The following is a 27587-nucleotide window of genomic DNA, read 5'->3' as shown; positions in this document are numbered from 1 at the left end:
TAATGTGATAATTCTATCTCAATATAAGCGTTAGTCAACTTCAAGGACGAGATGATCTTCAACCGCATAACCCCCTTCAACACTTGAAGTTGTTAGTGGAGCGCAGATGAAGCTTCATCTCGATGCAGGGGATGAAGGGTCTTTCATCTCCACGGTTTAATTTCGATCATCTGGAAGAAGGCCTTGTTTGATCTTCTTTGAGTTGAAGGACGGGCGATGCAGATTTTTTTCCCTCTCTCCTCACATCCCCCCCCCCCCCTCACGCGCGTCGTCATTTCTCATTTTTTCTTCCTCACTCCTGCACTCTCTCTCTCGTCTCCCTGCCCCCCGCCCCCCCCCCCCCCCCCCCCCCCCCCCCCCGACATTTTGCTACCATAAAATCAATCGAATTTTCGTCTCCAACCACCGTCTCCGCTCCCTCTAGTCTCCGGCTCATCTCTCGGTTTTCTCTCGGCCTCACCCCCTCTCTCGTCTCCGTGACTCCCTCTCTTCTCTCGGACTCGCTCTTTCTCGCTTCTCTCTCTCTTATCCCTCCCGACCTCTCTTTCTTCTCTGTCTTCTCCCTCTCTTCTCCCTTTCGGCCTCCCACTCCCTTCTCTCTTTTGCTATTCTCCTTTCCCCCGAAAATACTTTCCGATTTCGTTTGATTTCCCCATTTCCATTTCGATTTTCTTCGATTTTGGACATTTGGGCATCAATTGCTTAATTTATACTTTGATTAGGCATCGATTTCCTCATTCGGCATCAATTTCACCCTTTGGCTTCAGTTTTCCCCAAATTTCAGAAGGTATGCCTAAACCCTAATTTTTTTCATTAAATTAGTGTTTTATTTGATTTAAATTTATTTTTAGTGCCTAATTGGGGGTTATTTGTGCATAATTGTGGGATTTAGGGTTACGGTTTAGGGTCTAAATTCTTGATTCGTGTTATGGATTATTTTTAGGGTTTGGTGCTCGATATTTAAGGGTCCTGTAATTAGGGTTTAGGGTTTATGGTTAAGGATTTAGGGTATTTTAGCGATTAGGGTTTTTAAGGTTTAGGGGGTTTAGGGTTTTTAGGGTTTTGGGGATTTTGTGTTTTTAAGCTCTAGAATTTTTTGGGTGTAGGGTATGGGATTAGGGTGTAGGGTTTAGGGTTTAGGGCTTTTAAGGTATTAAGTTCTGGAATTAGTGTTTAGAGTTTAGTAGGTGATAGGGTTTATAAGGTTTTGGGGGGTTTTGTGTTTTTAAGCTCTAAGGTTTCTTGGGTTTAGGGTCTGGAATTATGGTGTAGGGTTTAGGGTTTGGGGCTTCTAAGGTTTAGGGTATTGTGTTATGGAATTAGTGTTTAGGGTTTAGAGTTTAGTAGGGACTTTAGGGTTTGATGGTTTATGGTTTAGGTTTTATTAGGGGGGGTTTTAGTCCAATTCAAACAAGGCTGAGTCGTCTACATAGGCATCCATTAGCCAACGAAACCCGACCCCCATCACTAACGAGGTACAGTTCGTAGTGACTGCAAAGTTATATGGGGCTCTACCAGGGGTGTTCAGTGAATTTGGACTTGATATATGTGTTTTCTCATTGTTTAGTGCATATGCAGTAGTGAAAATAGTTTAATTAATTCTGAAATGTTTTAGAATATTGTTGAGGATTTTTGAAGTGTTATGAAATGTTTTTGCCATGTGGTGAGGAGATTCGGGTGTTATACATATCCACCACATGGTATTTTCTTTTTTTTGTGGTTTCGATTTAACCCTTCGGCTTTGAATTTTTTCAAATTTTGTAAGGTAAGTCTAAACTCTATTTTTTTTATTCATTTAGTGTTGTATTTGATTTGCCTTATAGACAGCTATTTGTGATTGATATATCATACTTTTGATATTGTTGAAAACTTGTTGACCAATGCCATTTCAACCATTGTTCTAAGATTTTGTTTTCCAATCTTATTTTTTTGGAGTAGGAGACTTTTGAGTCCGGAGGCCTGCTTGAGAATGTCTCATCAGGGCAATATTTATATCCTTATTCAGAATTTTTAGATTGTTAAAAGTAAACTAGTAAAGAATTGACCCTTTTTTTTTTACCATAATCACGTATTTATTCTGGATGTTCTTACTTGCATGTCAGGGCAATGCGGATGATGTAACAATTACAATATTGAAGGAGTTGCCTCCTCTACAAGAGAAAGATCAATCAAGGGAAAGATGTGGAGATCAGTTCATAGGGGGAAATGGGCGAGGAACAACTAGCATGAAGAGAAACAATTATAGTTTGTAAACAACTAGCATGAAGAGAAACAATTATAGTTTGTAAATTTATAATAGATTTATAATTTTTATTTGGGTGATTGTTAATTGATAGTGATATTTCATTTTAATTTTGTTGTGTTTGATTATTTTATGGAGTTTATTTATAATGTTATGCAGTGTATGAAGTGTTTAGACTATTTTTATGGGGTGTATATAAACAATTTCATGGAGTGTGTATGGAATGTATAGACAATTTTATGGAGTGTTTATGGAGTGTTTATGCAGGTTTTATGAATATTGATTATGCCCAATTTTAAGTAGAGGTCATGCCGAATTTTATACAAGTATTATATGCATAGATTATGCTCAATTTTAAGAAGAGGTTATGCCCAATCTTATATATGTATTATATATATATATAGGTTATGCCTAATTTTATGTAGAGGTCATATCCAATTTTATGTAAAATGTATACAAACTTTGACGATTGCGATGGTCTTGAGGATGTGGGTAGCCAAGTAACATGCTTTCGGAAGTAGAGTGCATTAGAATCCACAAGAGCCGCACAATTTCTAGATGCCATATCGACTTCTATGTGGAACGATAAATGATGGTTATATCTTATTACTTTTGAACATGCGTCGTTTATATGTATTAAACTTGTAACTTGATGATTTTAATATTAAAGACACGAACTCGATATTAGAATAATCTTTTTTTTAGGTTATTAATAAAGTTGTATATGCATTTATTTATTATTTTTGTTCAATTTTATTACTATATTAAACTTCATATTTAAGTCTCCAGTAAATAAAATATAATTAAAGTATGTATTTGATTAATTAATTACTTTTAATTTTTTAAAAATATATTATTAATTAATACCATGTAAAAAATTTATCTTATGTTATTAATATAATACTTTTTTATTCATTAATCATATTTATTTTTTATTTACTCTATTGTATTAGTGATTTAATAGTAGTAATTAAAATATTTTTAATTCAAACACTTGGTTTAATTAACTTATTTTTATAATTAATTAAATCAATGGTTTTAAATTTCAAAGATGAAGATGAAGATGAACTTGTCCACACTAACGCCCATTAACGCCCATTTCGAAGATGAAGATCATGTAGATACATAAGATGAAGATCAAGATCAAAATCAAAATCAAATTTCCAGTTTATTGACTAACCCCCCCAAAAGTAATTTAATTATATTTTTATTAAAATTTGTGAATGTAATAGATGACTTGATTTAGTGAGATTTTATCGAGTTATTTATTTATTTCTTCCAATACCAAAACGCCCACCTTGGACTCATTCATCGTCAATTCCCACACGGGAGTGAATGGAAGTTATCACGATCAAGTAAATGTTCGAGAAGAAAGATAACAAAGTGGCGTATACGGAAGAAATATGGCAGAAAGAAGAGGATTTTCTTCCCACCTTTACTTGTTTCTTTAATCAGATGCACAGACTGTATCAAAGTTATCGACTGTTCCTTCAAGAATTGGGGAAGGCAAGAAGACCGTACATGTGTTAAGAATCCCCAATACAGACAATTTCTCCCCTTCTTTACTTTTTCTACCTTCTGTCTGATTTTGCAGCGAATCCCCACCCCCTCTCCGACTCACGTTTATCTTCCAATCAGAGCGTGACAAGGAGCGAGAATGGAGAGTTGTCGATTGGATTGGAACAGACCCAAAAAAGTGTTTCTGTAGATTCACTTAATCAAGATATATATATAGTAGCTCTTCCAGTTCTGGCATCAAACGCTGGTTCGTTCCTTCTGTTCTATGCCTTGTGTGACGTGCTTCGTGGGATTGGTTTCAATGCTGTGGAGGGTGTTGCTCTGTCTGGCCGAAGCTGTGGCGGATCTATTGACTTACAGGCTCTGACTCTCAGACGATTGTATCTCACGTCTTGAACCGATTTGATTCTCTTCCTTTCCTTTTCTTTGGAATATGTCCAAGTGATCATACCCCTCGCCTCGGAATCGAATGAGGCAGAGGCCGGAGGGAGAGATGTTTGGGACTTTCAGGTGAGTGATGCCAAATGCCAATCCATCTGTTACCTCAACTGTTCTGTTCTTTCAATTCATGTCGTCCTCGGAAGTACTTCTGTTTTCTATTTGTTCTACTAGACATATCGAGATTTTACAGTGCAAATATTTCTTCCTCTCTTGCTATTTTGTCTCCCTGTCCTTCGTTTCTCCTAGGGAAATAGAGAACTGGGTCACGGCTGCTAATTGGAAAGAAAAAGAAAAATGTTTTCTCTTTGAATTTGGGGAAGACGAAACTGGGATTCTTCTGTTCTTTTTTTTTTTTTTTTTTTTGAGAGACGTGAGCCACCTCAAAACAGATCCACATAAACTAATTACACGTTATCCTGTCTTAGAGAAAATTATCATTCTTCGACTATTTGCATAGGATAACTCCTCAGTTGCTTTCAATCGCAGCAAACATGCAAAAAAATAATTCGCAGTCCAAATTCGATCCCCCCCTGTTCCTTATTCTTGACCGTTCTTTGTATGTATGGATTTACTTGACTGCAAGTTTCTAGGTAGACCCGAAATGGGTGGAAGCTACCATGACCATGGGAGGCGGAGAGAGAAAATCAGCAGCTGTAGCAGGCGAGCTAGAGAACGACCCAGAAATCTGAAGCTTTCTATTTGGCAAAAAGGGTGTAAATTGCTCGTTTTGGAGGTGAACATGGAGCACTTTTCGCCCCCCGAAGATCTCTCTATTCTGCTTCTGCTCAACCAGCCAACCATTTTTTTTCTGGGATTTGTTAGAGTGAATGAGTCATGTCGCATTAACACCCTTGAAATCCAGCGGTACGTCAACTTTTCTTCCATCATCTTTAGCATCAGTGTACATTCAAACAAGTGATAAATCATCTCCAATGTCTTGATATCAAAATACTATACTTGGTCTTTTTGATTTAGTAATGAAACGCAATGATAAATATATATGAAATATCCAACATTTGTCTTTTGACTCTCTTGGGATGGTCAAATCTTCGTAATAAAACAAACGAGGAAACAGCTTCCTCATTTGGCTAACCGTTACCAGACAATCAAGTATAATAAAGGGCCTAAAAGCAATTACGGCAGGATTACAAACTGGACCGTTAGCTTCCCTCCCGTTTGAACCTTTTTTTTTTTTAAAAAAAAAAAGGTTAAATAAGGCCCTCTCACTCTCAGTGCCTCGTTCTCTCATTGATCCTGCTGTACTAGGTTGGAGAAGCAGGGAGGTCATTAACAGCGATGGAAGAGACGATGCAGGATTTGCAGACGCTCAGACACAAAGCGTTGGAGCTCCTTCTCATGGAAGAATGGAAATCTTCCATCCATCTCTACGACCAATTTATCTCTCTGTGCGAAACACGCCTTTCGAACACCCATTCAGATCCTGGCGACGAAAACGTCTCCAAGATCAACAAATCCCTCTGCCTGGCATTCTGTAATCGCGCTGAAGCACGATTCCGGTTGAGGGATTTCTCCCTCGCATTGGATGACTGCGACCGAGCCCTGGAACTGGAGCGCGGCCATTTTAAGACCCTCCTCTGCAAAGGTAAGATATTACTTCATCTCCATCGGTACGCCAAAGCTTCTGATTGCTTTAAGCTCGCTCTCGAGCTTCACAAAAACACCGAAATGAACGGGTTTCTGTCTCGCTGCAAGAAGCTGGAGTTTCAATCGAGGACCGGCCATTTTGATTTGACCGATTGGGTTTTGAATGGGTTTCGGGGGAAAACTCCCGAGCTTGCTGAGTACGTTGGGCCAGTACAGATTAAAGAATCTGAGAATGGAGGTAGAGGGCTTTTTGCGACGAAGAACGTTGAAGCGGGAAGCTTGCTCGTAGTGACTGAGGCGCTGGCTGTTGGAAGGGCGATACTGCCGGAAGCAGGGGACGATTCCAGCAGAAGTGCTCATCTGGCCATGTGGAAGGATTTTGTGGAGAAAATCCTCGATGCCTCGGCAAAATGCAAGAGAACCCTTCATTTGATTTACATGCTATCAATGGGAGAAGACGATCAGGATCTCAAAGTTCCAGAAATGAATCTCTTTAGGCCAGATGCTGAAGATCACTTCTTTCACGAAGAGAAACCTGACACTGATAGAATTCTGAAGATCTTAGATGTGAATTCTCTCACTGAAGACTCCGTTTCAGCTAATGTGCTAGGTAGAAACATGGATTACTGTGCTGTTGGGCTATGGATCTTGCCTTCTTTCATCAATCACGCCTGCAACCCTAATGCCAGGCGTTTGCACATCGGGGATCACATTGTAGTACATACTTCCAGAGATGTGAAGGCAGGGGAAGAAATATCATTTGCATACTTTGATGTACTTTTACCCCTGAAGAAGAGAAGGGAGATTGCCAAGACCCAGTGGGGATTCTGCTGTAACTGCAGAAGGTGCAGATTCGAGGACGTGATTTTCTGTAAAGAGGATATGAGGGAGATCGAGAGAAGGTTTGAGAGTGGGCCAGATATGGATGAAGTAGCAGTTCGGTTGGAGGAGCTGATGAAGAAGTGGATATTGGTCAAGGGGACTGAGAAAGGGTTCTTGAGAGCATCCTTTTGGGCTGCTTTTGCCGATGTTATAGCGTCGGAGAGATTGACAAGGAGAGTCGGCAGGAGAATCCCTGCGGTGGAGATGCTGGTGAATAATGCAGCAGAGGCAACCGGTGCAGACCACAGGCTGCTGAAACTGTTGGTAGAGAGGTTACAGAAAAACAATGGTGGAACTGAGACTGAGTGTGTGATGAAGTTAGCCAGAGGGGTCTTCGGCAAGGTGGTGAAGCAACAGGCAATGAGAATGCTCTGCCTGAATGTTTAGTTCAAGGTGTTTGTCACCCTTTCTTTTATTCTTCTTCCACAAGTTAAAAAATGTATTTGGTTAAGGGCCACCTAACCATGCAGGGTAGGTTTTCATAGAAAATAAGGAAAATAGTACTTTTGAGGTTCTGTTGTTGCACAACCATCCCTTTGACACCAGATTTCTGAAGCAGCAAACCTTTGTACAAGCGCATACATGAGATAATCATCGTTTATTTTCTCATCAAAAATGTCATTCTGATACTCTCTTGAGCTAGAAAAACAAAAATAAAGGAAAAGAATTTCTAATGAATTAAGAAAGTTAAATATTCTTATACATCTAGCTTCGCCCACCAACCTTTCGTAGCATCTGTCTGTGATCATAGGCCAGACACCCGCAACTTCAGCGATCAAGAATCTGAACCTCAAAAATTGTCGCTTGCTGACCATAGGTCGGACAGCCGCACCAGCTTATTGTAAAGGATCCGGTTATCCCTTGCTGTGTTGCTTTCTAGCAGAGCACTCTGTACAAGTTCCTGAGACCAGAGAACATATTGTAGAAAAGTATCACAAACACATCCTTCTTGAAAACCAAGAAAAGACTCCAATTACATGTCCCTAGCACACTACAAATCAAAATGTCAAAAAAAAAAAGCCTCACCTTGACATTTCGGTGGGAGAGGAACTTCCCCAAGTTATGGATGATCAACCTCATATCGTCAACCTGCAAATGGAAACATACAAGTTTGATACGGTCAAAGAAGCAGTAGGCTTGCTTGAGAGAAAAATTAATGATAATTATACCTTTATGTAGCCCACCCTATTTCGATCGAAGAACCTAAATGCCTATTTCACAAACGAAAAATCTGTGTATCAGAACTTCGATAACGATGATAGTAATGACGTTCACAACAATAATAAGAATGACCAAACTAAAAGACAATGAAATCTCGACACAGTTACTCGTTGTTTTGTTCAGAAGGGAAGTTATTAGCACCTGCAATAGCTCCTTATCAACCACAGCCTCCCTTGCAGTAGCAGCTATGTTCTTCTTACACTCAGTCTCTTGTTTTTCTTTTTCTACTTCAGCGTTTGGTTGGCCATCTATCTTACCATTTTTGCTATGGCTCTTTTCCTCATCACCTGCTTTTACCTCATGCTTGACCTCAAGGTCACTTGTTTTGTCTTCATTGTTCTGCTCATACAGTTTTATCATTAGTAAAAAATAGTGCATATATTTAGTGCAGTAAAGAGCAAAAGTAATCAGGTAACAAGAGAAAACCCATTGTTTCATTAAAAGATAGAAAGGAACCTCATCAGAAGCATCATTCATGTTATGATCTTCATCAACGTCTTCCTCTACATCTTCTTCTGGATCTTCCTCTGAATCCTCATCATCAGTTCCGTCGTCCATCTTGGACTCATCATCAAGCTTTGTGCCACCATCTTCCTCCTTGGGCTTTGCCACATCATCAGTTGGATTGGTGTTTTCCTGAATTCCTAGATCAGGTAACAGTTCTTTCTTTACAGGGGTGTCATCACTCAATTTTGGGCGCTTTACTGAAGAAGACCCCTCTTTGTCACTTTCCTTCACTGAAGAACACTTCTCCTTGTCACCACTCCCTTTCTCATTATTCTCCTCTCTCTCTCTCTTTCTTTGATTTCTTTTCTTCACAAATCTTAATCGCAGTTTCTAATAGATTGCATGTATAATAACATATATATATCAGTAATTAACAACAGAGAATCAATATAAGAAAGCAAACACACTATATGAAATTTCTGCTTAGAACAAACCTCAAGAAAGGCCAAAAGACGACAACCCATTTGGTATTGAAGCATTTCATTTAACGATTCCGCAAATAAGGACAGCTGCAGAACATGTCAAGATCCATCAAATCCAAAAGTACATGATTAAAGCACCCAATTACTGATTTAAACACAAAAAAAGTAACAGAAGATAAAAGGAAAGAGTTGAAACCTCAAATGTTGACTCCTCAATGTCTTTGTCATTATAGTCCAGAAGTGCATCTAGTGAGAGAGACAATGAACGAAGCTGCAAGAGTTTAATCCACAGTAAGATAACTGTTGATTGGGAAAAGGACCCAAAACTAAAAAATGAGAAGAAAAGTTGATAAGTTATAAGTTTGAGCAATAAGTCTCCTACGTGACTAGTTACTATGGGATGGAACCAGGCTCAACCCAAAAATCCAACATGGTATCAGAGCAAGTTGTATGTAGGCTAAGGCCTAGTTTGTACTCCCCAGGTTATCTATAGGTTGTGGGCTCCATAAGGTAGGAGTCGGTGTGTTGTGGACTCCATGAAAGTGTCTGTGTGCCCCATTAGAGAGTTTATGCCCAAGTTTCAGGCCCTTATGTGTAAGCCTGGACATGAGAGGGAGTATTGAATAAAAAAATTCTCATATTGAAAAATGAGAAGAAAAGTCAATGGGTTATAAGGTTGAGTAATAGGCCTCCTAAGTGGCTAATCATTTTGGGATAGAACTTAACCCAAAAATCCAACAATAACAATCACTATTTTTGTTAAAGAATGTACTTCAATCCAAAAAAAAATACCAACCCAAAACAACAGGTGCAGTGATACGGATGGGTAATACTGGTTCAACTAGTACAGCCACCAGGCCAACCACTATATAACTTCTATCTAGACGGTATTCTAAAGAAGATTCCTGTATGTAGGCCTTTAAATGAGCAACATTGGAAATAACACAATCTGAACTGTTTACTCAAAAGCAAAATGTAAAAAAATGTCCCTGATCAAGTTGGCATTCCTTAGATTATTCAAAAAGAAATGATAACCCACACCAAGCTGGCATAACCTTAACTATCCCTAGAGGATATTATACTCCAATTATAAACATAAGTCCTAAAAATGAAAACTAGACCCTCAATTGAATAAATGCGCTTATTTATATCATAAACAATCCAAGAATATCAGGCGTTTAAATAAAAGTATAAATGAACAAATGAAATGCCCTCAGTTGAGTAGGAAAGTCACAATTAGTTCTTCATCTCCTCTTTTTGATACTTGACACACTGAAAACCCCAATCAACTCACCCATTGCCCAGGCCAGTAGAAACAATTAAACAAGTTCAGTTTTACGTAAACAACAAGGTCTGGAACATATATGATTTTTAGGAAGACAAACCAGACAGGCTTTTGGAATTGGTTCATCCAGGTTCAACAACTGGGCTGGTAAGGAGTCATGCAGCACTAATATTAAGTTCCTTTATCAAAATCACAGCTGATAACCCACCTTTGAATCCTTGGTCCACTTTGTTTGCAGAAATAAACCAGGATGCTGAGGTTCTTCATGCTTGATTTTTTCTTTTGGTTCTCCACTCAATTTTCTTTTGGATTCATCCCTGCTTTCCTTCATTTTTCTCTCCTTCTGATCCTTTGCCTTTTCCTTCTTGTCATTGTGACTGTCCTTCAACTCTTTGTCAGATTTTTGAACATCAACATCCATCTTAGTGTCTGCATCTCCTTTCTCAGACTTAGATTCAATATCTGCTATTCCAACCTCTGCCTTACCCTTTAAATCCTTGAGTTCCTTCTCGCTAACAGTAGTTTTAGCACCAGCAGCATGCATTTCCCCTGATTTAGATCCCTCATTCTGTGCCATTAGATCCATTCCAGAGTTTTTAACCTCAAGCACCTGCTTATCAGTTTTTTCATTGTTACCTTTCTCACCATCTTCCTTTTTATCACTGTTCACAACACTGACTTCACTCTCACTGGTCTTTTTCTTAGCTACAACCCTTCTAATAATTTTCTTTTTCCCAGGTGCTTTGACACCAGGATCCTGCCCAGGAGCAGAAGAAGAAACCTCAGTTTGTTTTGTATCCTCTGTTTTACCCTCCTGAGGGTCAGCTTCCTTCTGAACATTTGCATCATTCTCAGTAACTTTCTCAATCTTCTGAACAGCTTTCCCTCTAACCTTTCTAACAATTCTCTTCCTAACAAAGGTTTTAACATCAGCAGCTTCAGCTGCGCTTCCATCTTGTGATTCAGGTTTCCCTGTTTGACTTTCAGTTTTATCAATACTTTCCCCATTTCTTTCATCCAATGGCTTACTCTCTTGAACCATGGGTGAATTATCATCAGCATTACTCTTCTTCTCACCAACTTTCACTTTTACCTTGCGGATAATCTTCTTCCTCACTGGCTTCAGAGTTGCAGCAACAGAATTGACACCCTCACCGTTTGTCTCCGAGTGTATTTCACTAGCATTCAGCCCCTTATCCTTCTGTTGAGTATCTGCATTATGTTCAACATCTTTGTTTCCATCTTTCACCATCTCCCCTGTTTTCTTAACACCATTTATCTGATTAGCAGCACCATCAAGGATATCTGTTTCTTCCTTAACATCTTTTAGTTTTCCTTCAGGTTTAGGAACTCTAGCAGATTCAATCTCCTGGTCAGATTTTGAGTGATCACCTGTATACAAGGCTAATAGTCATTATCTATAACGATGATCAGTAATACAGCAAAGAAGTAATCTCTGACACATTCAAAGACAAACAACAAACAGTTGGTACCTTTGTCACCATCCTTCTGTTCATTTGAATTCTGCAAAAACAAAAAGAATAAGTTGAGGGTTGTCAATGAAACCATTTGAAGAAATTTGAGAGAAAGCAACAAAGATTAATAATTGTTGGAAGGCATAGGTTTTACTTATTTTCCAAGAAAGTGTTTTCCCTTAGAACTACATTCTTAGGCTTTACAGGCTGAAAGGATATGAATGTAATTTCTGAATTGTTTTGATTATAAATAGAGAAAATGGGTCTATCACCCTAATCTCTCTCATCTCTTTGTTCCAGTAAATTCCAACAATAGTAACATACTTTCTCCCTTCTCAACAAAATCACTTCTTGTTCTCTCTCATCTTTGACCTTCTTGAATGCAAGCCATTGACTTCGCCACGAGTCCAGTGAAGGAAGGCATTCTGATAAATTAGGAACAAACAACACAGTGATTTCTTTATGACTAAACAGCCCATCCCTGCCAACTCTATCATAGTGTATCTGCAAGACAAGAACCAGATTAGAAATTGAAATATATTTACTCGCCTACATAGAGAATGTGAATAAAAGTTGCATGGCCAAGCAGAACTGGCATAGTAATTTTAGAGTCAAACAGAACCAGTACTGCAATTTCAAGGAAGTACAGCATGTGGAATGAAATCAGATCCATAAGGAAAGAACGGGACTGAGGGACCAAATAGAACTTGCACAGAAGTTAGAACAGTACCCTGATGCAAGAAAAGAAAATTAGAAAGAGCTTGTCAAAAGCACTGGAAAAAATAAAAAAGCAAACACAAAAACCCTAGATTGGGCCAATGTCCAGAGCATGAAGTCTCAGTAGACAGATGGTTTTTATGATGTTATAAACGAGATACACAATCATAGATGGCTTCAATAAAGAAAAGATCAAATAGGACTGTCACTGGACAACAAAGCCTTGAATGGAGCAATTAAAGAGAATGAGCACAGTTCCGGAAACTAAATAGTGTCAATGGGATTCACACAGAAGGAATAACAGCCACTGCCTTGAAACATCACAGAATGAAAACAACAAGAAAAGAATGATAAGAAGAGAAAGGTGTAAACAACATAGTCAATCATAGGAGACCCAAGCCTGCGTTGAAGTGGACATGACATAACAAATGGGACATTGATAATGTTGTTAGGCACGACAAGATGTCTTCCTAAAAATAAATGGCAGGAAAGTCAAGGCATGATGCTGTGCAAAGCACAACAAAGGAATGAGGATCATCCAATAAAAACTAACCAATAGATATACAAGCACTAACACTTGATCACCTGCATGGAATACATGGATTCACAATGTTCATGAAATCCTCCCTCCCAAAACAATAAATAAATAGAGAATAAATGTCAGTGTTCAGAAGTTGGAATTGTATGCTAATCAATGAACAAATGATTGGCACCAAAAAGGGAGCATTACATAATTTAGGAGTGGCAGATCAAATAGAAAATGAATGACTAAAAACTGTGTGAAGCTACTACAATGAACAAAAGGGAGAAATACAGAATTTAGGTGTGGTAGATGAAATGGAAACGAATGACTAAATGCTGTATGAGGCTACCAACACTGGCTGTTTATCAGAGGCAACTGGCCCTAAAAAGTGAAAGATAAGGGATAATTTAACAATATTGACGTACTGGACCAACTATAGCAAAGACTGAAGCATTAGTATGGAATAAAGAGAAATGTTTTGAGACAAACAAAATAAAAGGAGTATGGAAATAAACCTTTATTTCACTTTAGTTAAAATGCATGGTCAATCAACAAACAACTCGTTGGTCATAAAAGGAAATTCAGAATCTAACATCAATAGAAACAACATGAACCCACTCAATCAATTTCAAATAAAGCAAAAATGAAAAGGAAACTGATAGCTACAAAAGAAATGAAGATAAATTGCAAAAAATAACATAATATATATTTTCTAACATCAGTAAGTATAAGATTTGCAAAAATTATGTCATTTTCTCATTAGAAAAAAAAAATCCACACCTTAAACAACAATATCAACCACACGCAAGATATCCCAATTTTCTACAGAAATAGAGCACAAAATCACACTACTAATACCTCAAGGAAGCGATTCCAATGCTGGCAATTTTGCAGATCAAGCTGGATCGCCTCTTTGGCACACCTGAAAACAAGAAGCCTTCAACTGAGTTCTTAAACATATACTTCATATTGATTGCATACATGAAGGTACAAAAGAAGTAGAAGACAGCGAATAAGAAAAAGAAGAAGAAGAAGAAGAAGCACCTAAGAGCCGTTCGAATCAAGGAGGAATCATCAACCAATGGATCTCCACCGTCTATAGTTGCATTCCAAGGGCCTCCAACAGCCAAGAAAGATCGATCCTTCCTAAGAAGCGCAAACCTCAAGATGCTGTTAACATGGGCTATCCGGTCATCAGAACTTTTGCCTGCACATAGCTCATCCAGAGAAGTGCTACTGATTCCACTCATCAATAACACCTGAAGAGGAGATAAAGTATTACTTTTCAATGGATGGAATACTTTCGGAAAAAACCAAGACAATATTTATATAGTGTAGAACTTAACAGCACATCTCATCTCATAATAACAGCTTAATGTTACCAAATTTTGACAATCCATGCTAAAATCTGCTAAACATTTTGGAACAACATACCATATATCCAAGCTTTAGTATAATCCAACCAAACAAGACATATTGTGATGACATAGCTGACAACAGTATTCAAAGACAATACAATAGCACAAAAATGACCTCTCACAAGCTCCTACTGAGTCTGTTCACTTGGAAACATGCCACAAGAAATCCAAACGTCCACAGAAGTTTAGATGAGAATCACCTTGGCATTCCACACAGTGGTTCGAGACTTTGATTTCTCTGATTCTTCAGCTGACGAGTCAGTGGTTGGTTCCTTCTCAACTTTATCGTCTGCTTCAACAAGCTCATGCTCAAAGCTGCTCCAGTCCACATCAATAGATATGAAATCAGAAAGAAATCTAAGCACTTAAATACAGAAAACCATTAAGAAAAGAAAACCACTCCGTCAAGTAAACATGGAAAAGTTAAAAATTTATCAATCCACACCAGACCTCTCAATCAGTAACAGCAGTAGAAGTGGGCTTAAAACAAACAATTCGATAAACTTAACCAAAAGAAACCAGCTAAAGTAAAGAGTAAGGTACCTGACAGGAGTATGAAATGAAAGGCTCATAGTTCCATTTGGCCAGTGCACAACAAGCTGAACAAAGTTGAAGAATAACTGTTAAGGTAACCAATGCAAGTTGATATCTGTTTTAAGCTCTCCCTAACTATTCTCTCACAAGTAATAGAAATGAAAGACGGACCTTTGAAAATTCTGGAGAAATGAAAAGTCTCGGATAACGTTTACTTATGGACAAATAATCCCTTTCAACATCCACCAAACAGGATGGGACAACCTGCCACATCACTCAATTTAACAAAGCAAAACCTGACAAGCAATCAAAAAGAAAAAGGGCAATGCGAGTCCAATATGTATAACAACAGCCACAAGAAAGACTAACAATCACACTCAACAATAAATAGAGAAAAACCAAAAACAATTAAATTGTTGACAAATTAAACACAAAATAGAAAAGAAACACGATCGTACATTACGTCCTCTTTCCTACAAGTCTTCTCTTAAGAAGGAACTACTCTGGCATTTCTTGAACAGACATGTACATCCAAAACCGAGGCAAGGGACGAATTCTAGAATCATTCCAAGCTAAGAACCAAAAAGCTAAATACGTAAATTGGTTCATTTCAGACCATCAAATGCAGAGCAGTCGCTTATACATATTTCATCGTTGTATCCCAAACAAAAAATCAATTCTTTCCAGCACAACCAAAGGAACTACAATCCTACTAATGCTCCCATAGAATCGAGCACCTCCAGGAGAATGCCAGAAATAGGAGTCAAAAAAGCAGAGGAATGTATAGAAAGGCCCAAGAACTTTATGCCTAACTAAGTTCGGTACATTATCCAACACTAATTTTCCGAGATGGTTTTACCTTGCAAACATATTCTCTCCTTTTTTCTTTAACGGGAGAATGCCGCCTTCAGCATGACAGAGCAACTTAGTTAGTTAAGAAGGCCGCAAGATAAAAGAAGCAGCGGCAAAGTAGGAGACAAAAGAAACACATTTAAGGTGGTCCACCTATGGGAAGCATCACGACGTAAGGGTGAATCTCTTCGTGGAGGTCTTTCTTCTCTTATAAAGGAAGAACCATGACGATCTCTAGCGCCTTTTGGTGGAGTTCGTTCACGCCTAAGCTCAGGTCCACGCTTGCATTCTCGTTCCCTCTCCTTTTCACGTCGATCTTGCAGGCGTTCCCACTCTCTTTCTCTCTCCCTGTCTCGTTCACGTTTGCGTTCTTTTTCTCTTTCCCTTACCCTTTCTCTTTCTTTTTCTCTCTCACGTGCACGCAAGTGCTCCCTCCGCCGCTCTTGCTCTCTTATCTCCAGTTCCCGACGAATGCCACCCCTATCATTGCCTCGTTCGTCGAGTTTGGTGCCGCCAATGCTCATAAGACCAGAACGTGGTAAAGCCCCACTTGGATAATCAGGCTCAACAGATGTGTCACGAAATCCTTTCCCAGCAATGTACACACGACCAGGAGGCAAGCCAACCCCATAACCACCTGTAGTAGACCCTTGCCCATAGAGTATATCATCCATGTTTCTCCGTGGGGCTGCACCCATAATTGATGAAGGGTGGGTTCCACCATAAGAACTACCAAGAAGATGTAAATTGCGAGGATCAGCATCTATTCTTCCATAGGAGCTGACATCCTGGGGCCCATGACGAATGGTGCCCCCCCTTGATGCAAGGTAATCAGCTGGTCTGCCAGAAATGCATATGCTACTTAGCAAGACATAAAGCTATATTGTGCGGATTTCTGGAAAACAACGCCATAGTGTGGACACCAGTACTTCCAGACAAAGGATCGATATAACAGATAAAAAGAAGGTTCAAAAGACAGATTCCCAGCTAACATATTTCTTAAGCAAGAGGAAACACTAAATGATAACACACATTAACAACAAAGCAGCAAACAGTATGCACTAAGATCCAAAAACCCATTGGGAATACCTAGAGCCCCCATCAAGAGTACCAGCTGCTAAAGAATGTCTCAAATCAGGACCAGCTTGTAGTGATTGAACCTTCACCATTTGCTGTTGCCGGAGCAATGATGCCTAGTGAAAAAAATTTACTACATCAAATTCACAATAAATTGAAAATAACGCATAACAAACATGTAAATATATTGCCTTGTACCTGGTCAATGTGATCATGCATCTCAGACTGATGCAATACACACAAAAAATAGAGGTTAGTACAACAAAAAAAAGGCTGACTGAGAATGAACTAAAACAAGAAAGTAAGAAGGAAATAACATATAAATAATTACCAGACCAAGGCCAACAGGATCAACATATCTTCTAGCCTGGTCACTTGGCAAGTCTCTCCCAATATAAGAGCTAGGCTGATCACTGTAATGACGTCTGTCCACTGAAGAGTAATCTGTAACCTTTGGAGCAGAGAAATGGTCACTTTTGTGGCCATACTTTGATGAAGAGGCATAGTCATCATTCTGTAAGCCCAGAGCAGATCCTACAGCACCAGTTGCATAACCAGGTGTCTCTCCCAGAGCTGATCCATATCCGGAATCACTCTGGAGAGAAGAACCTACTCCCTTGGTACCCATGGCAGCAATCTGTATAATAATATCTTCCCCTTAGTAAGAGAATATGAACTTAAGCCTCTCTATGAGCACATATGACCTAAAACTGAAGTTCATCTGAAACTGAAGGTATATATCATTCTAAAACCAGAAAGAATGATCACAGATCAGATCAGTGGTTGACAAAAAGTAGCAACCAAACAATGTCAGAAAGAAAATGAATGAAAAGTCGATACCTGTTGACTACCACTCAAAGCAGTTGCTGCATAAACTGAGGAATACTGTCCTCCATAATGAGCCTCGAGGGGAGCATGACTTCTATATCCACCAATATCCACATCCTGCGAAGAAACTAACATTGATGTGTTTCGAGAATGCTGGGAACTTCCATCAGCACCTCCAGAGTATCCAGTCCCAGACTACAACAGACAATAATGAATCAACACAAATCACTATTGCCAACGTGACAACAATAAGCTAGTACATATCACAATTAATCAACATTTTGATGGACATTATAATATGATGAGAAGTATTTGTACAAATTTTGCTTTAGTAGAGAATAACTTACAGCTTGTCCATATGGTTGTTGCGCTCCAAAAGACTGTTGGCCATATGCGTTACTCCCCCTTGACGAGTACATTTGCTTTTCCCTGAAAATAAAAAGTTTCACACACAGTAATAAGCTTCTCTCTTGTCATCTCCTCAGGTAAGAGAAAGGGAGAGGCAGATATAAAGAGAAAACGAGTGTTATATGAATAAGCAGAAAAAGATGATACTTGTATTAACAGGAATGCTAAATTACATATACTACAGCAATTTCCCAAAAGGTAATGCAAAGGTGCTGTATTGTTGCTATTTTATGTCAATGATGACTTTTTTAATTGCAACTATAACCTGTATGTGGGTTAATAGTGAGCTAAAATAGCAAACCGATGAAAAAACTTAAATCTTTATCTGAGATAACTCTAAACCTTATCTTCTTAATATAGAGGTTAACCATATCAAAATAGCTCTGAAATCTATTCCTGTTCGCTTCATATCAACTGCAAAAGCAGCGGAACATATGCCCTCAAAACTCGGAAGCAGAGTATCCCATCGGATCGATACCCACTAACCTTTCAGGTACAAGGGCAAATAATACAAATGAAATAAAGCAAAAAATTATTTGCTTAAGCTGGCCAATCAAGTACGTTACAAGTGCAAGCAGAGCTCGCACAAGCAATGAGCTCGAATATGTAAACAATCACAGAACAATAACTTTCTGTCCTATTCATGCACGATGAATAACCCTCCAAAAGTCAAAAGGGCAAATAAATTTCCATTACCCGATTTGCTAATGAAGGACAAGATACTACAAAAAAAAAAACGTATATAAGTCAAGGCAACCGAAATTAACCCATCAACAATTTCTAATTTTACCAACATCTTGCTGCATTCGAGCAATAAAGAAGAAGAAATCAGACAGAATTTCAGTATAAACAGGTACCAGTCTGCGAAAAAACCAAAACCTCTAGCGCACAAGACGAAATGAAGCGGTAAAGGGTACAGCTCTTTTGTTTAACTGTTTGCTAGCATGAAATTGAATAAAAACTGGATAAAAGGCTAAAACGTGCGTACCGGAAGTAAGAAACCCTAGAACGGACGTAGCAAAAAGAAGCGATGCCGGTAATGGAAAAGAAGCAGACACGGTTCCCTCTCTCCCAGATGTTTCAGGGTGTTGTAATACAGGGAGTAACAATAGAATAGAAGGCCCTTATGGGAGACGAATTATGCTTTTGCCTTTTGGCCACTTCTGATATCAGATCATTAGAGCTCTGAAGTCCATTGGATAATCCATACACTTTAATCTCCTCCTAGTTAACGCACATTTTTGGTCCTAACTAAATTATGGAGCGCCCAAGGAGAAACTCTCAAACAAACCAATCTATAAGTAATATAAATTTTAGTATCAGTATAAACTACATATATCGGTGGAAAAAAAAAAACATAAACCATGTATCTATTATTATTATTGATAATTATGTTTCTTGCACCTCTAACCCAACTATACCATTTTGTCTTAAATCTCTTTCTACCATTTCTTTGAAATGGGTGGGTGGCTCAAACTCTTTAACATCTAGGGGTGGGTATTTGTGACCCAATCTCGGAACCCAAAAAAACCCGAAAAAATCCGATGCATCAACCCTGAACCGGACTAGATCACCATCATGGTAACCTTGTCCACACAAACCCGAATTAAACCTGACTCGCTTCAACCCCGCCTTATATCATTGTCTCATATGTGGGTTAGGTTCGAATTTGGAAAAAATTGTTTCGGATTCAAAACCTGGCAGACTTATTTTCCCACCCCATCCCTAAGGTGAAATTACAAACCCGAACCCATATTTTTTGGGTCAATTTTGACTTAATACCCACCCATATTAACAACTAATTAAGATATAATTTTTAATTCCCTTGAACCATTTATAAATCTTATTTATTTCCTTACCACTTATTTGATTATCTACATATTAATGTTAGATATTAGTTTTAGTTATTACCCTTCTATTTAATATTGAAAGGTTATGACCAACAATAGGTAAAAAAGTGGAAATTAATATTTTAACTAAATTTATAGTGCTCGTTTCATGTTATCCTAACATTATCTTAACCAAGTGATATTTTTTATATACATACAATCTTATATAATATGATTGGAATTAATATTTGATGCTTATATTTTTCTATAATATATATATATATATATATATATATGATAGAGATAGAGATAAACATAGTGATAGATATAAAGATAATGATAGAGATAAAGATAACTAGTATTTGAATTAGAGATAGACTCAAATTGTAGAGTCCTAATGACCTACAATCTCTGTGTATAATTCTTTAAATAGTTTACACCTGATCAATAACAATCACGACAATATTATTCTTCATTCTTATATTCTATATGATATCAGAGTTTTTGATCGATTAATCAGAACCAGTCTGTCTTCGCTGGAAATCTTTATCGAAAGTAGTCTTCGTAGCTGCAGCCCACTGCCGTCGCTCATACCTGCTATTCTCTCTTCCCTTTCTCCGTGCAATCTAGCAGAAGGAATTTTTGAAAAAAATAAAATAAAATCTCTGTCGTCGACCATCCTCGTAGTCACTGCTGCCCCTACCGCCGCCACTGCCTCTCCCACCAAATCTGAACCCCAGACTTTGCCCGTTGCTAGCCGTTCCTCCCGTCGCTGGAATAACCACCTTCGCCGCCTACCGTCTCGCCAAAACCCTTCTTCCTTCCCTGTTCCCGTCACCATCACCAATGCGCCGACCGCCTCCAGCCTGCTAGCACTGCCCCCCCCCCCCCCCCCCCCCCCCCCCCTATTGGATGCGAGTGTGCGAACTCGCATGTGGGTTTCACACATGTGAGTTTTGCACGTGTGATATTTTTTTTAAATAAAAAAAATACCTCTTCATCCTATCCGGACGATGCGATTTCGTCCACCCCAGTCGTTGTCTTTCAATCAGACGATGCAATTCCGTCTGCATCAGCCGCCTCCAATGCCGCTGCTCTACCACCTAATGATGAAATTCCGTCCGCACCAGTTGCCCCCAGTGCCGCAGCTTTTCCATCGGACGATGCAATTTTGTCCGCACCAGCCGCCTCTAATGTCGCTGCTCTGCCACCTGAAGATGAAATTCCGCCCACACCAGTCGCCTCCAGTGCAACTGCTCTTCCACCAGACAATGCGATTCCGTCCGCCTCCAATGCCGCTGCTCTGCCACCTGACGATGAAATTCCGTCCTCACCAACCGCTTCCAGTGCCGCTGCTATCTCCAAACCACTTCCAAGAACATTATTTTTGAAGATCAAGATTGGACTCTCCTGTCGAAGCTCCATTTTTTAGGGGCATGATAGAGATAAACATAGTGATAAATATAAAGATAATGATAGAGATAAAAACTAACTAATAGTCACGGCAATATTATTCTTTATTTTTATATTATAATATATATATATATATATATGTGTGTGTGTGTGTGTGTGAGAGAGAGAGTATGATTGATCTAATAAAAAAACCATTTAGTGTGAAACATGAACTATCTTAGCCCTCCAATCGTATATAGTTATTCGTTCATTTATATACGTATACTTACAACACCAAGAAGAAGTGAACGTTTTACCAAGAACTCCGACGTCTTGCCGCCTTTCATTTCACTTCAATTCTTAGGCATTAAGCTTAGAAGTATCTGCCAGAAGCGGCCTCAGACAATAGCAAATATTCAAATGGAGTAATGGAGCGAAGTGATTTTGACTGTAATAATTCTTTAGTTGTAAGCTTCACAACAGGTCGACAAGATCAAAGAGAAGAGCTTTCTAAAGTATTTCAACGTAGCTACTCTACCATGGCGATTTCTCTAAGGTTCTTCACACTTCTAACGATAAGAAGCCAGAACTCCCCCGAGTTGTGTATATTTCGTCGCACCCAGCAGCGTTTCAAGTTCTGAGAACAGCGGAAAATGGAACTTCCATTCAAGCGTCCCTTTGAACACCACCACGGCAGGGAAGAAGAGCCGCTTGTATACCCTCCGGCGCCTCCCCTTCACATCCACCACGAGACCCACGATCCTTATCGTCCTGTTTTGAATGTACCGTGAGATCCACAATCCTCTACGTGATGATTCGAATGCACATCATATCCATCATGAAGTACATGTTCCACATCGTCACGACCACTATTACCCTTCGCCAGGAACAACATCCTTCTCACCTCCTCCTCCATCCCGTCATATCCACCACGAACATTCAGGTCAGTAGATGCCTCTGCCTCCCATTTCTTCCAACGATCAACACGTAGCTCATGAGACCAATATCCCTTTTCGTCGTCCCGGCCCTTTCCCTTGTCATAACCATTCATGGCCTAACCATCACGTGGTCCTTCCGAGAGGTGGAGATGTCAGAGTGTTCTGTCAGGCGGAGACAATTATTCGTCGACCATACGAGATGGGTCTGTTGCCTTGGCTCGGTGCAATCATCATGACGAATTACATGTACGATTACGGATATATCTCTGTCCATGTTATAAGCTCTCAATCTATCTTCTATCCCCTAAAACTGTGTTTTTTAGCTGTTCACAGAGGTATTAGAGGGAGAGACTTTGTTTTTCTTTGTGTTTTTGTCAATGTTGTTCTTACTTCACAGTAAACTAGACTGATATAGGCAACAAACCTTCACAATTTGGCGATGAAAGCTCTAAGTAACGAGTAACGAGGTTGATTTCATGCTTCTTGTTGATAGAACTTTGTTTTTCTTCCCTTTTTCGAAAGGCCTAACAAATACAGCTTCAGAAGAATCAAAACTGATTTATTTTGAACTTTGAACCAAGAAAAATAGAAACAGCAAAGCAGAACTACTTGCTAACGATAGATATAATTTAGATGCATTTTACCCATTACTTAATTGTTGTTATGTTTAGGGAATTTAACCAAAATACCAGTTCGAAACAACTTATTTATGAAAACAACGAAGATCTTAACTTATTTGCAAAACTACCGAACTTTAACCGGTCCACTGTATATGTGGACAGTCAAAGGTTAAGCTTTGACTGCTTACGCGTCGCCCGTCATTAGAGCGATACTGTAGATGAACACAAAGGCTGCCATGTCATTATTATTGACACATCATCTACCACGTCATTACATGATAAAATTTTAAATAAATTTTTAAAAAATAAAAAATCAAGTACACTTTTTATTACCTTATATCTAAAATAAAAAATTATTAAAAATTTTAATAAACAATTAAAAAATAACTCTTACTTATTTAATACCATTTAATATCAATTAAAATATTTATTAATTAAAAAAATTATCGTTATACTTTTTATTATTTTATATTTTAAAAAATAAAATAAAATAAGTAAAATAATTAGATTTATAATATTTATAAAGAAAAAAATCTTACTCTTAAGTCTTACCCACATATTATCGATTTAAAATATTTATAAATTAAAAAAATATACAAAAAGTTATTTTAGAGTTTAAAAATACAATTTATTTGTATACTTTTTATCACCTTATTTAAATAATAATAATATTTACAAATTTAAATATTTATAAATAGAAAAAATCTAGCTCTTACCCATTTATTATGGATTTAAAATATTTATAAATTTAAAAAATCTTACTCTTAAGTTTTACCCATATATTATCGATTTAAAATATTTATAAACTAAAAAAATATACAAAAAAGTATTTTAGAGTTTAAAAATACAATTTATTTGTATAGTTTTATCACCTTATTTAAAAAATAATAATATTTAGAAATTTAAAATATTTATAAATAGAAAAAATCTAACTCTTACCCATTTACTATGGATTTAAAATATTTAAAAATAAAAAATATATTTTAGAGTTTAAAAATACAATTAATTTGTATAATTAGTTAATTAAAAATCTTAAAACACCTTTTATTATTATTTTAAAATATTTATTAACTAAAAAATATAAATATTTAAAAATATGATAGAAACATTGAAGCAAAAAATGTTAAATTGTGGTCAAGGTACAAGAGAAAGTAAATGTTATACAATGACGTCAAAGAGATCGTTAATGGGAGCCATGGTGTCCCAACATATTTGACATGGCTTCAAAAGATTGAAATTATATTTCTTGAACCAAGTTATAACAAACCCAATTTTTCTAAAAACCTTCATAGAGAACGAACCAAATAGACTCAAGCTGTAAAGCCAACCCAACATAAAATTTATTTAGAAAGATAAAATTATGCATTCAACAAGTTTAAAGTTATCTCAAGTCTCAACAGCCAAAGGTGCACCTAGCTCATTCATCATCATAATGCTCCTTTTCCTCATCATCAGAGTCATCCTTCTGCCAAGTAGTTTCATCAATAAGAGAAAAATTAAAATCTCCCTGTAACTCTCCTTTGATATCATTGCATGACTTCGTGCATAATCTACAAAGTCATTCTGGTCTGTCTCCGAGTCTATCCACCCATTTCCAATCTGCACACAGTTTTCAATCTTTTTTTCTTAATTTGAAAGCTCTAAATATGATCAATGGAAAGTCATATATTAATAAATAATATTACATCAAAATATCAAAGAATATTAAAATTCTCATTCCACTCTTTTGTCTGATTATAACAAAGGGCCTTGCCTGAAATTTCTTCATTTAGATAAACGTATCGGTCTTTGTCGGAACAACTCTTCCTTCTCTATTCTAAAAAAGGAGAAGCACATTGAGGCATGAAAGTGAGGGACCATGAAACTAGCGCGACTTCCATTACAAAAAAAGTTAAAGAGGGAGAGAGAGTACTCACCTTTTACAGTGTTATCACAATGAAACTCATCGGCTCTAATTCTGATGTTTAGCCATTTTCTCAAGATAGTTTCCGCCCATGATGACTTAAAAGGATCAAATTCAAGGGAACATACTTATATTTCCTACCAAACAAACGAAGTTGTGGAGTTTCTGAAATTCATTAAATTGAAAACACAAAGATAATTACCTTCTGGTATCCACTTTGATTTGTTCTCATTTTTAACGCTCAAAAAACACTAGCCAACATTTCCTGAAACAATACAAACCTTAAAAGCATTAAGACCACATTTCTTTACATGCAAAATTAATTGAACTAATTTTATAACAAATGACTAGTCCTAACAATGCAAAAACAACCTAAGTCCAAATTCTCCGACCACCCCTGGTAGAGCCCCATATGACTTTGCAGTCACTACAAACCGTACCTCGTCAGTGATGGGAGTCGGGCTTCATTGGCTAATGGATGCCCGTGTAGGCAACTCAACCTAGTTTGAACTGGACCCAACCTACTCTTACTCAGATTCTCTACCCATCCCTAGGGACACATGAAAACTCAATAAAACATAGACAAAAAAAATACCATGTGGTGGTTTTGTATAACACCCGAATCTCCTCACGACATGGCAAAATCATTCCATAACACTTCAAAATTATTCAACAACAACTAGCAACTAAAAATCCTGCAAATTTTATCTCAATAGAGTAAAATGCAACTTCATAAATCAGAAAATTAAACGAAATTAACTAAAATTAAACTAGCAACTTCAGAAAATACAAAAAATTATACAGAAAATCCATAAACTAAAATTAAACTTTACAATAATTTTAATTTATCTGCAATTGACAGAAATTTCATTAATATAAAATCATAAATTAAACAGTAAATCACAAAAAAATAAATACAGTAATTAAACACCTAAATTCAAATCAACATTATAAATAAACATAGTAATTAGATGCAATTAACGAACGCCCTAAAAAATCACCCTACTAAATCGGCTTCTGAAATTCAAATTGGGGTTTGGAGGGTGAGTAGGGCTTCGGTTTTGAGAGAAAGGGCGGCGAAAGAGTGAAATAATATGGTATTAAGAGAGGGGGCACAGAGAGGAAATTATAGGGTTCGGTTTTGAGAGAGGGGGCGACGAAGAGATGAAATAATAGTTTTCGGTTTTGAGAGAGGGGGCGACGAAGAGATGAAATGATAAGTTTTCGGTTTTGAGAAAGGGGCGGCGAGAGGATGAACAGAGGGGAACGGAGAAGAAGAATGAGAGTCTGGGTTGAGGAGAAGAGAGAGTGGTTGAGAGGGGGACGTCGAGGGCGAGGCCGAGGCAGAGCAGCGGCAGCAGGGGAACGACGAGAGGAGAGCAGCTGAGACGAGAGGCAAGGAGAAAGATCGTGGAAGAGATTAGAATGAAAAACATATGTGAGGGCTGAAGTGGCGGGTGCTTACGTGGCCCTAGATGAAGGGGCAAAAAGAAAGTAATATATAATGATGTGGTAAATTACGTGACAGATGACGTGTCAATAATAATGACATGGCAATCTCTATGTTCATCTACAATATCGCTCTAATGACAGGGCGACGCGTAAGCAGTCAAAGCTTACGTGGACCAGTCAAAGTTCGGTAGTTTTGCAAATAAGTTGAGATCTTTGTTGTTTTCATAAATAAGTTGTTTCAAACTGGTATTTTGGTAAAATTCCCTTATGCTGATGATTACGAACAACAATGGATCAAGGACGAGACGTACAACACCAAAACAAAGGATCAAGAAGGTTTTCCTTCATTTGCTTTGGTGAACAAGGCGACAAGTTGGTTCTTTATGCTTCCCTGTAATCGTGGAGATAACGTTGCTTTGCATGGTTTTATTATTATTCTCTTCTTGTTTAATAAAATTTCATTGCCATTAAAAAGATTTATTTTTGGAATAATGGGTTGAATCAAAATACTGCATTGTTTCTTGTTGTTATTTATATTTCATATCTCTTGTTTCCTGGTGCCTTGCTTTGTGTTATGTTTTGTTGCTTTTAACAACAATCTCACCAAGTTAAAAAAAAAAATGGAATACAACATCTCACTATTCAAAATTTTGGGGATGGATATGGATATAATTGTACCTATTAGTGCTTGTTCTTTTGAACTTATTGTATTGATTTGTGCAGAACCTGAATCTTAAGATGGTGATAGATATTTGTTAAAAAAAATCCAGACACATTGATTTAGATATGGAAAGATAGTACAATTTTATGATATTTTCATGGTAGCTTGACAGACAAGTAATAATCCAGATAATTTTTCAATTCATAAATTCACTAATTTTTATATGATTGAGGGATGTTATCATACTTGAACATATAAAGCTTCATAAAAGTTTCTTTTTTTCTTTTGTAATTAATAAAAGACAGACTCTCTTTGTTTTTACTTGTATGGGTTAATGGAGTTTGTAACATTCCTTCTTGCTAGATTCACATCTAAGGACTCATTTAAGGGGAATGTACTGGAACACATACGATGGATACTTTACGTAAATTTTAGGAAACAAAGAGTCTGTAACTCATATGATGGATATTTCAAATTTAGGAAACACCATTTCAAGATGGTTTGGGTTGATGGATACTTTACAAGAAATTTGAACAGAGAAGTCACATGACTCCAAATTTATAACTGATTTTGATAGGGAATGAGGCTTTGAGGTGTAAAAATGTAAAAAACCACTTGGTTTTTGTTAGGATAGTCACACAAATATCCAATATTAGAATGGCCATATGCTTATTACTTAGAATATGCTTTTAACTTCGGTTAACCATCTTCAAATATACCTGAATTCAAATTTGACTTAGTATCAGATCGGTAACCTATTTAGGGGATTGTAATATAAAATCATCCACATGTAGGAACATAAAAAAAGCGCACAAGTGAGAAGGAATTTTAGAATAA

General features: G+C 37.6%; 3 protein-coding genes across 3 annotated transcripts; 1 reads left to right on the top strand and 2 right to left on the bottom strand.

Annotated features, from left to right (window-relative positions):
• Nucleotides 1-5473: 5473 nt before the first annotated feature.
• Nucleotides 5474-7269, top strand: LOC137940248 (methyltransferase FGSG_00040). Its single transcript, XM_068785195.1, has one exon. The coding sequence runs from the start codon at nucleotides 5498-5500 to the stop codon at nucleotides 7073-7075; it is 1578 nt and encodes a 525-aa protein (XP_068641296.1). The 5' UTR covers nucleotides 5474-5497; the 3' UTR covers nucleotides 7076-7269.
• Nucleotides 7206-19115, bottom strand: LOC137940247 (protein SHORT ROOT IN SALT MEDIUM 1-like). Its single transcript, XM_068785194.1, has 23 exons — nucleotides 18944-19115; nucleotides 17895-17976; nucleotides 17560-17742; nucleotides 17051-17356; nucleotides 16918-16944; nucleotides 16732-16835; nucleotides 15796-16482; nucleotides 15650-15695; nucleotides 14962-15054; nucleotides 14800-14855; nucleotides 14457-14571; nucleotides 13883-14097; nucleotides 13697-13760; nucleotides 11923-12102; nucleotides 11617-11647; nucleotides 10332-11515; nucleotides 9035-9109; nucleotides 8851-8925; nucleotides 8366-8746; nucleotides 8051-8248; nucleotides 7858-7899; nucleotides 7715-7777; nucleotides 7206-7589 (listed from the first exon to the last, which is right to left on the bottom strand). Exons 2-23 carry the CDS (start codon nucleotides 17964-17966, stop codon nucleotides 7479-7481), a joined length of 4308 nt encoding a protein of 1435 aa, XP_068641295.1. The 5' UTR covers nucleotides 17967-17976; nucleotides 18944-19115; the 3' UTR covers nucleotides 7206-7478.
• Nucleotides 19116-20828: 1713 nt separating this feature from the next.
• LOC137940189 (uncharacterized) lies at nucleotides 20829-21209 on the bottom strand. Its single transcript, XM_068785124.1, has one exon. It carries the CDS (start codon nucleotides 21207-21209, stop codon nucleotides 20829-20831), a length of 381 nt encoding a protein of 126 aa, XP_068641225.1.
• Between the last annotated feature and the right edge of the window lie 6378 nt (nucleotides 21210-27587).

The sequence above is a fragment of the Aristolochia californica genome, unplaced genomic scaffold (assembly GCF_029961685.1).
Source record: "Aristolochia californica isolate CCGP_79_NKW_82.1479 unplaced genomic scaffold, dmAriCali1.0.hap1 SCAF_9, whole genome shotgun sequence".
NCBI classification, from domain to species: Eukaryota; Viridiplantae; Streptophyta; class Magnoliopsida; order Piperales; family Aristolochiaceae; genus Aristolochia; species Aristolochia californica.
This window is presented reverse-complemented; position numbering and strand designations above follow the sequence as displayed.

Coding starts and splice junctions, on each gene's coding strand:
- LOC137940248 (XM_068785195.1), top strand. CDS start 5,498: ATGGAAGAGACGATGCAGGATTTGCAGACGCTCAGACACAAAGCGTTG.
- LOC137940247 (XM_068785194.1), bottom strand. CDS start 17,966: ATGTACTCGTCAAGGGGGAGTAACGCATATGGCCAACAGTCTTTTGGA. Junction 14,098..14,456: donor CCACTGTGTGGAATGCCAAG/GTGATTCTCATC, acceptor TCTCCTCTTCAG/GTGTTATTGATGAGTGGAAT. Junction 11,648..11,922: donor TTTTGTTGAGAAGGGAGAAA/GTATGTTACTAT, acceptor TTGTTTTTGCAG/AATTCAAATGAACAGAAGGA.
- LOC137940189 (XM_068785124.1), bottom strand. CDS start 21,209: ATGGAGCTTCGACAGGAGAGTCCAATCTTGATCTTCAAAAATAATGTT.